Below are 12,927 nucleotides of genomic sequence, written 5' to 3'. Positions count from 1 at the left end.
TCCTAAACCATGACCAGCACTACAGCTCAGAGCCACTTTAGGCCACTGCTCCTCTGAAATGCTTTCTTTAACGTTAAGGGTAACATTTCTTTCTAGTTAAATCTAACTGTTCTTTCCTGTGTGCTTGTCTTCCTTGTCCACTTAACTGCTTCTTTCTTGAAACTCATCCTTCTGGCCTCTATGATGTCGTTCCCTTCTGCTTCCCCTCCGACCGCCCGTCTTTTGCGAGAATAACGCAGAGCCTTTATGGATGTGTTACTGTTTACAGTTTTACAGTGTTCTCACATCATGGTCACATGATCCTCGCAACTGGGATTTGGGTTTGAACAGGCCTGAACTAGGAAGCAGAGGGTTTATGATCGTTCGTTCACTCAGTGTTTATTATAATAAGCATTCCTTATGTGCCAAGGACTGTGCCAGGTTCTGTGGTTGCAGAGATAACAGGCACGGTCCTGCCCTCAGAGAACGCACAGTCTAAAAGCCGATAGGGACGAGAAGTGCGTGTGAACCAGTGAAAAGGGCTGAGCAGAAGCGCCCTCCGCAGAAAGTCCTGGAGATGTGAGGCAGGGTGTTGGACTCAGAGAGCTGCTAGAAGCTTCGTACTGCTGGAGCACAGGCTGTGGGAAGGAGCAGGAAGAGTTTCCTGTGGAGGCTGCATGTTTGGGGTTTTCTACTAACTTTTGGATTTTCTAATTATTTTCTAATCCTATGTGTAAACTGCCTAGCACATATGCTTGGCCTGGCACTTATGGTGAGGGCTCAGTAAATGGCAGCTGTTAGTTTATCTTGAAGACAGTGGAGCAGTTTTAAGCAGAGGAATATGTCCAGATTTGCATTTTAAAAAATGATTCTGGCAAGAGGGTGTAATATGTTGGAATTGGGATGGGCCGAGCTTGGGTGTTGGAAGGCGGGTGCAGTCATCTCAGCAGGGGCTAATGAGGTGAGGAGTCCTTTGTACTGGACTCCCTTCCTCCACTGTCACTGTCCCCTGTGAGTTCTTGTCTTAACAAGTCACATTGCTGAAGGGCAGAACTTTTATCTCCCACTTATTACCTTATATAAACTTGACAGTAGACTCTTATTAAGTACTGATTGAATCAAGGAAATCAATTGATTTTCTGAGCTAGGAATATGTCTTATGTCTGCTTTAGATTGTCTTTTTTTCGTTCTGACCTTTTAAAATTGTGGATCTTTATCAACAAGCAAAATTCTTAGCTGCTGTTTATTTAGAACCTTGAGTTTGGTTCTGAGTTTTAAGGCAAAACAGTTCTTTGATTATACAAAGTAAGGACCAGATTTTTAAAGTTGTTCATATTTAATAGTTTGAGAATATTTATTTTTGAAAAGGATTATTTGTAAGTCCAGTGTGGCGTATTTTTCATAATATATTTTTAGGTTCCCCCATAGAATTAGTTGCGTTGTGTTATAAATGAGTAGAACTAAAATTTAATGGATGAAAGGTTGCCACGGTTTTATAGCTGCAGTTATGTTTTTAAAATTTGGTTACTTTTTACTATTTGTACCATAGTAATGCCTTTTTATATAAATTACTAAATAAATACAGCGTTTTCTGTCCTTTGTCTTAGGTTGGAAAATCACCAAAGGATAGATTATGCCGAAGGGTAAGTGCATTCCCTGAACTAGATGTCTAGTAGTTAATCCTGCACTTTATGTGGTATCTTATTAACTGGAGGAGTGAACTTTGCCTTGTACCATTTTGATGACACATCAGGAGATAAGAAAAATGGAAAGAGAATACTATATTAAGGAAACTGGTCATGAACTATGGCCAATGTTAATTTACCTTTCCAGATTGTCAGATAGAATGTTTAAGTTTTCTCAAGCCGTCTTCAACTTTGGACAGAGGACAGGAGGTGAGCATGCTGCCCTGGCTGCACATGTTTGCTGTACTTTGGATTAGGGATTTATAGTGGAAGCATCCAACATCAAATTGAAGTAGATTCATATGAGTAGTGAGTTTAATCTACTTAAATGTAATAACCATTGTACAAATAGTCTTAAATAATATTCCGGTCCATGGATACGGGGGCTTGTATTTGAGGCCAGTGATTAATAGTGCCAGCTTTTGCTCAAAACTTTGAAATATTCTTATTACAAATATCTTAAGAAATACTGGGACACACGAATCCAGCCATTATAGGCCTTTAGTTCCCAAAAATCACCTTTGTTGAAGAATTCTTCTGTTACAGTCTTAAGAATGGCTCTATGACCAGTTATACGCACACTCTGAATTGTTTACTTCAGGGATTGTATTGGTTGTTAGTTTGAAAAAGACTATGTGAATGCAGTAGTCTCTTGGCAGGCCCTAAAGGGAGTCAACAGGAACGACATGTTGCCCACAGCGTTAGTCTGGTATTTCGTTCACAGGCTTGAGGGTTCTAGTTTTGTTCAGAGGGTTCAGTTAAGTCCCTAAAAGACGCTCTGAAGCTAGACCAGTTTTCTGAGAACTTTTTTGGTTGGCCTCTCGCGTGTGTGTATCTTCATGCACACGCCTGGCCTCAGCAAGCTGGACAGTGAGCGCCAGTGCCGCCCTCTGTGGTAACTGATGGCACCGTGTCTTTACAATACACAGAGAACACCGATTTTTGAAACTTCATAGTAGTACAATCCTTTTTAAAGTCTAATTTTAAAATCTGTTAAGTCTAAAGAAAGGAATTAAAATGTACTAATGCCTTGACTTTCAAATTCTAGCTGTCTATTCTTTGTGGGAAGTCAGTTGAATAGATGTGTCCTGTTCTGTTCTTTATTTTTCTGAGAGTAACTGTAGCAGTTTTGCTGGCAGGAGCTAATTATGTTCCTTTTTAAAACCAGGATGTGGGGATGAGTGACACAGCGGTGACATCTTTCCTTGGCTGCTGCTTGGATCTTCTTCAGACTTTAATGGAGGTAAAAGAAATATATTTTCATTCTGAACTGTCTCTAGAAATTAAATATTCTGAAAATCATTGGACTTAAGAAAGGACTATAGAAAGAGATTGCTTTTCATTGATTCATTTCTAAGTTTTGAGTTAAGCCTAAAAAATAGCGATGTTTCTTATTAGATTCTTATTGGAATTAGATTTTACCTTTTTTATTATAATTTGGGATGGGAAGAAATATGGGTTTGCACTTTGCTGCTGGTAGACTCATTAAGATATTTGCAAGCTATTCTTTCTCTAATTCTGAACACAGTTTTCTGTTCTCAAAACCTGTAGGCAGATGTTAGCAGGGATGAAATGCAAGCGCCTGTCCTGGATACTGAGGATGCGTGGCTCGCTGTCGAAGGACCAATCTCAATAGTGGAACTGGCCCTTGAACAGAAACACATCCACTACCCACTGGTGGAGCACCATTCCATCCTCTGCTCCATCTTGTACGCGGTTATGAGGTTCTCTCTGAAGACTGTGAAGCCGCTTTCCCTTTTTGACAGTAAGGTAGGTACCTCCAAGGATTCAGAGCCGTGGTGGAGCTGAGGGTTTGCAGGCACAGCAGCACTGTCTTTCTTAATGGAAGTTGTTCAGTAGTTTTGTGACTTACGGAGGATTATTCGTCGTGGGGTTCTTTGCTCCCTGTTCCCCCTCAGATTCCCTGTTCTTCTGATTTACCTTAAATATTGGTATTCCATGGGTTTGCCCTCTCAGCTGCCCACCCTTCTCATTCTGCATGTTCTCCTGGACAGACTCATTTTCTCCCTCTCGTATCTCCAGGCCTGACCTCTCCCAAGTTTGAGGCGTATATTTCTGTAGAACATCTTGGGACGTGTCGTGGGACTTCAGACACCTCATGCCTAAGCTCTGTCCCCATATTGACCCCTGTCCTACCCTTGACCTCAATTTGCTGCTCCTCCTGAAGGCCCTGGCTAGCTGGTTGATGAATGACGTCATCACATGTGCACTGGCACCAATTAGGACCCTTGATGTTATCTAGCTCAGTTCCCTTCTTCATGTCCCCCTTTCATTGTAAATTCATTCTTGTAAGTTCTTCCTTGAATCTTATCCGTCCGTTCCTCTCCATCACGGTAACCCTAGTTCAGGCCTCATTGTCTTTCCCTTGGCTATTGCAACGGCCTCCTGTTTCTCTCCATCCAATGCCATGCTGCCAGAGTTTTCTTTCCAAAACACAGACTTAATCGTATTAGTTCCATGCCAATTCATAAAACCCATTTCTTTCCCACTCAGGTGCCAAATGAGAGACAGACGTAGGATTCAGACAGAGATTAAAATTAAAATTCAGACAGTTGGTCAGCTGTATTACTGAGCTTTTTACTGACAGAAGCCAGGTGGGAGAACACAGCTCTTACCCTTATGTGAGAGACTTGCACAGCCAGGGCACAGCGGGACACCTGAAGGGTCCTGGCCCTGGAGAAGGAAAGCAGGTGCTGTTGAGAATGCCCAGCTCCTCCCAAATTCCCCAGTCCATTTTGGGGAGCAGTGAGGGAGGGGTGGGGCAGGATGCTCTTCTCACAGAAGCCCTGCCGCACAGAAACCTGGAGCCAGAGGAGGGAGGCTCCCCTCAGCCGTAACTACCTTTCCTGCCTGCCTTCCGTTCCTCTCCACCCTGTGCTGCAGCCACTGTTAGCTACCGTCCCTCCCTCGGCAAAGGCGGTCATTTGCATCATTTCGTGTCTTGTTTATATTGTTCCATTTTCACAGACAACTACTTTCTATGTCCAACTCCTATTTATTTATCACTTAAGTGTCACCTTCTCTTCGAAATCTTTGTCTACATTACCTGAACTCGTCACCTCTTCACTATGTTCCCGTGTCTGGTGCCATGCCTGGCACATAGAACAGGAGCCCAATCCGTGAGTGATGCAGTTATAATGAAGATGCTAAAGAAAAGTTGCATGGCCACAGTATGCGGAAGAGATGAGTGGATATAAGTGAGGAGGGTTTTGGAGACCATTGCAAGTCAGGAGTTGATGAGGATATGGACTGGGGAGAAGCGATTAAAATCATGGAGGGATTGGGAGGAATCAGGGACCTAATGACAGTCTGGGTTTAGTGCTGGAGGAGATGGGAGCGGGTAAAATTCAATTCAACTCAAGCTGGCGAGACTGGGCAGGCCATTTACAAGGAAGCCCATTCAGAATGATTTTAGACATGTTGATTTTGAGAGTAAATAGAAGCAGAATACTGTATGTTTCAAGAAATTCATGTTAACATTTAGATCCCGACGGTTTAAAGGCAGACTAGAAGTCTGGTGACAAATTTTCATCTTCCTAATAAAATAACAGATAATAGTTATATTTGTAAATACAGATTTTGAATGAATTATATCTTTCGTTTGAGATTGTAAAAGGAGAGTACTTAAAAGTTAGGTTGTTTTTTTTTTAAGAAAAACCAAAATAAACTACCTAGTTCAGTACTCCCCTCGAAAAGGGAGTTTGTGAAACCAGAACATGTCCAGACTTGGATAAGCACAGCAAGGATGTTAGTCCCAACCCATGTCATGCTGGCATGACCTGAGACAGTCATGTGCCTCTCTTATGTAAATAGAGACGCAGTGCCGTTTGGCTAGTGAAACAGAATCCCAGCTCTGCCGGTGGTGTTTAGTTTAGTTTCTCTCAGCCTTTCTCATTCAGAAGTCATGATTCCAGTGCCTTCCTCATGGTAGTTCTGAGCGTTGAATGACATACTCAACATGAAGTGCTTAGCAAAGCCTGGAACACAGTAAATAATAAATGGTACTATAATAGATGTGCACACATACTCTCCACCTCAGAGGCCCTCATGTAAAATGGACGCTTATATCTAAGATTACCAGGTGGAAGCTACAGAGAAATAGATTGTGGGTGAATGCATGGAAAAACTTTCAAATGGTGATGCCCACAATTCACTGGGTTGCCCTAGGAAGTCTGCTGTTTCTCATCACTAAAGGATGAGTAGCTTTACCTAGTTGGCCACTCAGTAGATGACTACCCTCATAGGTGATTAGGTCTAGAAAGTACCTTAGAAGATATCTGGGATGATTTGTTTGCAGGTGAAAAAACAGGAGCCGGGATGGTGGGGTCCTTTGTCCAAGGTAACCTGGTTGGAAGTGGTGGACCTGGGACTAGAACCTGGGTCTTCCAACTTAGAGGCCAGTGCTCTTTGCTTTGTATTACATTTCCCTCCAAGGAACTTCGGAAATCCTATTTCCTGATATTCTGTTTTGGCTATTCATACACACATCTGTTCTCTTAAACAAGGTGTTTTTAAACAGTTCAACACGTGTTTTTGAGAGGATTCAGAGTACACACTATGTATTAGCTATCTTTATTGCATAACAAATTATCTCAAAACTTAGTAGCTGAAAACAACTAATATTTATCATTTTTGTGGGTCAGGAATCTGGGTTCCTCTTATCTATGTGTCTCTGCTCAAAGTCTCTCATGAGTCTGCAGTTAGGGTGTTGGCCAAGGCTGTGGTCTCATCTCAAGGCTCAAGTGGGGTGGGGACAGGGGAATCCACTTCCAAGCTTACGTGATTATTGGCAGGAGTCCGTTCCTTGCCACCTGCACCTCTCCATAGGGCAGCTCACAGCATGGCAGCTGTCTTCCCTCAGCACGAGTGAGAGGATGAGTACCTGGAGCAGAAGCCACAGTCCTTCTGTAACTTAAAAGTGACCTGCTCTCATCTCTGCCTAATTCTGTTTGCTAGCAGTGACTCACCAGCTATGAAATTACACTCAAGGGACAGAGATTCCACAGGCATGACTGCCAGAGGGCTCACTGGGGACCACCTTACAGCATGCCTACTACGTACTGGATAGTTGTTATAAATTAAGTGAATAAAATACTTAAATGTTATTGTTCAAGGAGAAAAAAAATCAACCATGAGATATTCTTGATTAAATGACTTAGTTTTTTCCCTTCCCCTCTTCCTTTAATAATAATCCATACTCATCAGTTTTCTTGGTCTCTTCTTTCTTTTTAGGGGAAAAATGCATTTTTCAAGGATCTAACTTCAATTCAGTTATTACCTAGTGGGGAAATGGATCCAAATTTTATTTCTGTACGACAACAGGTAAATTAGTTATCGAGTTTTCTTTCTTGGAAAAATTGTAAAGCAAAAATCTAGCTAACCTTTAAAGGATGACCACTTATAAGGTGTTCTTGAAAGCTAGTTTCCTTTTAAATTGTGTGTTCTTTTTTCATAATTAAACAATTTTAATGGAAAGCTACTCTAATTGACAGAAAAGCCAAAAACTGCTTTGAATTAGTTTTAAGATTGGCACCAAAGCTAACATCTGTTGCCAATCTTTTTTTTTTTCCTTCTCCTCCCCAAAACCCCCCAGTACATAGTTGGATATTCTAGTTGCAGTTCCTTCTAGTTGCGGCATGTGGGACACTGCCTCAGCATGGCCTGATGAGCGGTGCTAGGTCCATGCCCAGGATCCGAACCGGCGAAACCCTGGGCCACTGAAGTGGAGTGCACAAACCTAACCACTCAGCCACAGGGCCCGCCCCTGAATTAGATATTTTTTAATAAACATATTAACAAGACGTTGTTGTGTCTCTTCTCCATTTTCAAGTTCTTGCTGAAAGTTGTTAGTGCAGCTGTCCAGGCTCAACATTCAGTTGCAAAGGACAAAGATTCCCCGGAAGAGGCACCGACCGCTCCTTTCGGGAAAGACCAAGATTGGCCGGTTCTGGCCGTGGATCTGGCCCATCACCTTCAAGTCAGTGAGGATGTCGTTAGAAGGCATTATGTGGGGGAACTCTACAACCACGGAGTGGACCACCTAGGAGAAGAGGTAATCATCACCCCAGGAGTGTCACTGGGCGCGAGGGATGAAATTGATAGCGAGAGTGAAAAATCAGTCAAGTCTCCAGTACAGCTTGTTGCTTTTCCTTTGAATCTCTATGCACAAAAATAGAACAACAGAATATTAAAATATAAAACTAGAGTCAAATTCCTGTTTCTGGTCAATGTTTATAGTAAACTCTGCAGGGTGCCAGGCCTATTCTGTGCACGGGGTCAGAGCAGTCAACAAAACAGATATGGTTCCTTCCTCACGGACCTGATAGTCTGCTGGTGGGGCAGAAAAGTCTGCTGTTTTCTACTGAGTGATAAATACTGTGAAGAAAATGAACAGGATTGTGTGAATAAACAGGAGCTTTTACAACAGGGTGTCAGAGGTGAGCCCCAAGGAAAAGCCAGCAGCCAGCCACTCAGAAAACTGGGGGAACAGTGCACAAGGCAGAAATATCGAGAAGTACCAAGGCCCTGAGGCGAGGACTAGCTTGATGAGATCCTGGCCAGAAGGGCCAGCATGGCTGACCATACAGTTAGCAAGGAGTGAAGAAAGATGAGATGAGGTGGAGAGGCTGGCGGAGGCCAGATCATAGAAGGTCTCCCAGCCCACGGTTATTGAAAGTGCATTCAGAAGCCGTTAGAGAGTCTTGAGCAGTCATGATGTGATTTAATATAGTTTCCTTTCTTTGCCAAAAGCTTGGAAATTACTCATGTAGTCATACTGAATTAAAAATCAGGTGGTAAGAGAAAAAGAAATTAAGATGATGGCAGAAATTTGGGTTATAAATGCTGTTTGATTTGGACTTTATTTTGTTTGTATACATGGCATAGCTCAAAAATGCACTAGCATCTCTTTGCTGGCAGTGCCTTCTGTGGAGTCACTGATCTGTGAGCTCTTACAGTCTATTTGTCCATGTGCGTTTCCTCAGGCCATTCTCCAGGTCCAGGACAAAGAGGTCCTGGCCTCTCAGCTGCTGGTGCTGACAGGGCAGAGGCTGGCTTATGCGCTCTTCCACACCCAGACGAAAGAAGGAATGGAGCTGCTTGCCAGCCTCCCACCCACACTCTGTACCTGGCTGAAGGCGATGGTAAGTAGAGTAGAATGAGACAAATCAGAAGGTCAGTGGATGTTTTCTCAAATGTATATTTAATAACAGTTAAGGAGAAAATTTAAATTATATGTTTAATTTACTTAGTTCAGAAGAAAAGCATTTTTTATTGGGAAATAACCATCCTGATAACTCTTAAGTTGGTAACAATTCAAGTGTTGTTTACTTGTATATAACTGATGGGTTCCTTTTGTGTCCCATTTGCAGGACCCCCAGGATCTTCAAAACACAGAAGTGCCAATTGCAACCACAGCTAACCTAGTCCATAAAGTAATTGAGCTTTTACCAGAAAACCACGGGCAGTACAGTCTAGCCTTGCACCTCATTGACGCTGTGGAAGCCATAGCTAGCCCCTCTCTATGACAGTGCGCACCTACCGAGCAGTCTAAAATTACATGACTGCAATATGAACTCGTGCATGGGTATTTTACATAGTAAGATCTGGAATTTTATCAAGGGAGTATGTCTTTTTTTTTCTTTTGTAAAATAAATAAAAATATATATTACTTTTAAAAAGTGCAGTCCTGGCTAAATCCCACTCCTTTGGTTAATACTAAAGATAAAATATAAACAAATATCAATTACACTATTAATTACTAATACAGATGTTTTACTGTTTATTTCTAATTCAAGCACTGAAGTAGCTTTATTGTTAAACTTTGCTATTTAAAATTGGTTATAATTTACAGATTATGTTCTTATTATAAGATTCTATATTTCATACTCAAAATGTTATTGTTGTAATTAAATTTAAATGTGTTTATGTATAGTCCCCATCGGTAAAATTAGAGAAACATCCCACTCTCCTTTAATCAATGTTGGGAAAATGCTTTGTTATGACGCTTCCCCCATACTGGACGGCCCCCTGGAGTTCTGGATCCCGACAGGCTCCTTTCCCAGAGGCTACGCTGCTGCCCTCAGAGGACGATGACCCTGCTTATGGAGGAATACTGGCTTCGAGATCATCATATTCACAGGAGGAACACTAAACAGAACCCTTAACCTGTTGTACTTGCCAAAAATGAGAATCTGAGATGCAAGCAACACAGCAAAATTAATTATAACGCAAGTTCACATTTGCTTTTTGCCAAGATTCAAAGTTGTAGCCACATCAGGTAATTGTAAAAATGTATTATCTTGTAAAACTTATGTTTAAAAAAAGGCAAAGATGCTAAAAATTTCAGTCCAACTTTATTTTTCCTACAAGTGTTTGGAGACGTCTGCTGCTGGGATCTGGTGATGTTACCTGTTCTGGGGAGCAGGACAGAAGATGCTTAGTGACGGTACAGCTTTAGCAAACCTACCTCATGGCTGGATTGAGAGGATAAAACACAGCTAGTTGTGTACCCTACAGTGCCTAGAGCAGTCCCAGTGCCGAAGAACCATTTGTTGATTAAAATCAAATTAACCAAAACTCTGTAAGAAGTGCTTTGAGCTGTACAACTACCAAGTATTTACTGTGGTGTGTCTTTGGAATGTAGCCATACAGTGTAATTACTGCTATCTGTCATGGACCACAGTTGTTATTCATGGTAACTCATTGTGATACAGAAGTTTGTGTCTTCATTTCCTTGTAAGAAGCCAGCTCTAGCCATCGCACAAAGTTGAGGAGCATGGCCTTCAGGGATATAAAGAAAAGAGTCTGACAGTTGAGGATATCCCAGCGTAAATTCCTTTTACCTAAAAGATCACATCCCACTAAGAACTTACCTGCCTAAAACTTAAATTATTGTTTAAATTCTTGAAAAATAAAATTTTAAGATGTCTTGAGTATTTTGGGTGAGGGCCTGTAAGTGTGACTGAGGCGCACACTGTGTGCGGTGTGGCCCTGGCGCCAGTCCACCCTCAGCCTCTGCTTGGACGTCCGCTGCCCCATCCAGACACTGTCACATGATCCCTGTAACCGGAACTAGCTTTACTTAGGTCACTTCTTACCTGTCTTTTAAAAGATTAGTTCTTTCTGTGATTTTTCTAAACACTCTGAAAGGAGTTATAAATCTGAAAGTTATAAATCTGAAAGGATTTTGGAGACTGGTCAAAGAAACTTGGAATTATAGGTGTTTTTAAAGATTAAATCCTTACTTTGATTCCATTATCACTTTTGGGGAAGGGGGTACCTAATAAGCATTTTAGATAATAACACTGGTTAAACTTATTCTGGTAGGACACAATCAAATTTGCGGATTGTTGAGAATATTAATAAGCTGAAACATGGCTCATAGAACCATAACAAATCATTGAGTCTCTAGTTAGAGTTCTAATCCTAGCATCGAATGCAATTTTAAAATTCTATGAATGGTCAGAGTTGTATGGTTAAGAAAAGCAGCTAAATATTTTACTAGTTCATCAAGGGCTTTTAAAGTAAATCTGATAGAAGAAAGGAAAATAAACACCTAAGGATATATTCTGTAACAATGAAGAGCCACAAATCAGGAGTTAGATTCTATGTGGAATGGGTGGTTTCTGTAGCACCACCATAGTGTAGTGGGAGCCAGCAACCAGGAGTGTTTGCCTAGATACACCCCACCCCACCCACCTTTCCTCATGAACATTCAGTAGGCATTCTGCACCTTGTGAAATCCCATTATAAGAATGCTGAAGGAAACCAGCAGTGTTCACATAATCCTAACGTCCGCGTCACAGGTTGCGTGTGGATGCAGAAGTAGGAGAGCCAGGATAAACGTGGGTGAAGAGGCATACAGCAACAGGCTTCCGAGTGCCTCACACTTTTGCAAAAAGGAAAATAAGAAATGGAGTGAGTTTCACTTTCGTTATAAAAATTCATCTAAGGTCAAAGTAAACAGTTATATTTAAATTGCTTTCTTTCTTTAAAAAGTATGATTAATTGTGATTTAAAAATCACAGAAAACCCAGATTTAATAACACTGAGCTTTCCTGGAATACAGTGTTCACTTAGCAGTTGCTGTGGTTCCTTTCATTTGTAAGAGACAAATATTTTCAAGCACGTGGGAGCAACGGTGAAAGCCCTCTCGCATCCTGCTAGGAGTAGGTCTGGGGGCTTCTGCAAGTTAGATTTCTGCGGAATAGGATTAGCTATCCCTAGAAAGATTTTAACCCAATACTGAAGTGTTTATAAAATGCTCTATTATCTACTGTAATGTACTGTAAGTAATGAAAGTCTGTATATACTGCTGTTTTCTGTGTCTGTTCATGGTTGTGAACTTATATATATTAGTGAAATAAATTTTAAGCTTTCATATTGTTTCCTTAACATTCATAAATCTAAGTATTAAGATTTCTTTACCTCTTGTACAAGAATAACAAATTTGATTATATTTTTCTTTCTAATGCAGCCCAAAAAAGTAGTTATCCTGAAAAGGCTGATGTTCGCTAGTAAGGCAGAATGAAATTACTCTTTTCGTCCCTTAAGGGAAACACCCCTCTGTCATTCCCTTCAAAATCACATTTTTTTTACTTGATAGTCACAGCTTGTACACCACTATCACTCAGTAATTTTCCAGAATGCCTTTATTTTTAGACATTATAGAACTTAAATACTAAGTCAAAAAGATTTATAAAATATAAAACATTTTCTGCTCAGCCACATTTGAAGGCAAGCGTCTTCAGTTTTTATGCTCTGAATTGAGTCCATTACGGATATATCGCTATCCATCTGCACGTATATATTTTTCCACATGTAGATATACACATTATTTTTTATCTAGTTACAGGAAAAACTTGTAATTCTGACTTTGACCCTCATCTTCCACCATTTACTCTTCCACTCATGACCCACATCTTGGTTTCTCTCCAACACTGTAAACACTGCATCTCGACTCCCAGTCAGCACGGTCAGGGGAGCTCATGCTCAGAGCGCAGTCGACACCTGAGTGAGGGACTACTTTCCACGGACAACTTCTGCGCATCGGGGACAGAGCGTATCTGAAGACTCAGCTGTATACTTCCAACAACGAGGGCATTTCTCTTTGGTAGTTGGCATGACAATCACTTTATATGAAGACTCTTCTCGAATATCACCACCTGTGAAGGAAAAATCCATGGAGAGTATCTGAGAGGCCATCTGCCTTGGTGCACTCTTTCTCTCTTAACTGGTCTTG

At 41.2% G+C, this 12,927-nt stretch overlaps 2 protein-coding genes across 2 annotated transcripts in view; one reads left to right on the top strand and one right to left on the bottom strand.

Moving 5' to 3' along the window:
• The window catches only part of RAB3GAP2 (RAB3 GTPase activating non-catalytic protein subunit 2), a 98,585-nt gene extending 86,519 nt beyond the window's left edge, over nucleotides 1-12,066 (top strand). The window contains exons 29-35 of the mRNA XM_008544457.2: nucleotides 1,587-1,622; nucleotides 2,833-2,907; nucleotides 3,216-3,434; nucleotides 6,918-7,007; nucleotides 7,516-7,737; nucleotides 8,669-8,827; nucleotides 9,056-12,066. Of these exons, the coding sequence (XP_008542679.2) occupies nucleotides 1,587-1,622; nucleotides 2,833-2,907; nucleotides 3,216-3,434; nucleotides 6,918-7,007; nucleotides 7,516-7,737; nucleotides 8,669-8,827; nucleotides 9,056-9,211 (957 nt within the window). The 3' untranslated portion in view covers nucleotides 9,212-12,066. The remainder of the gene's footprint in view (nucleotides 1-1,586; nucleotides 1,623-2,832; nucleotides 2,908-3,215; nucleotides 3,435-6,917; nucleotides 7,008-7,515; nucleotides 7,738-8,668; nucleotides 8,828-9,055) is intronic.
• A 253-nt stretch (nucleotides 12,067-12,319) lies between these two features.
• Nucleotides 12,320-12,927, bottom strand: part of IARS2 (isoleucyl-tRNA synthetase 2, mitochondrial) — a 65,652-nt gene continuing 65,044 nt past the window's right edge. The window contains exon 23 of the mRNA XM_070602089.1: nucleotides 12,320-12,850. Coding sequence (XP_070458190.1) covers nucleotides 12,708-12,850 — 143 coding nt within the window. The 3' untranslated portion in view covers nucleotides 12,320-12,707. The remainder of the gene's footprint in view (nucleotides 12,851-12,927) is intronic.

Source organism: Equus przewalskii, chromosome 31 (genome assembly GCF_037783145.1).
Source record: "Equus przewalskii isolate Varuska chromosome 31, EquPr2, whole genome shotgun sequence".
Lineage (NCBI taxonomy): Eukaryota > Metazoa > Chordata > Mammalia > Perissodactyla > Equidae > Equus > Equus przewalskii.
This window is presented reverse-complemented; position numbering and strand designations above follow the sequence as displayed.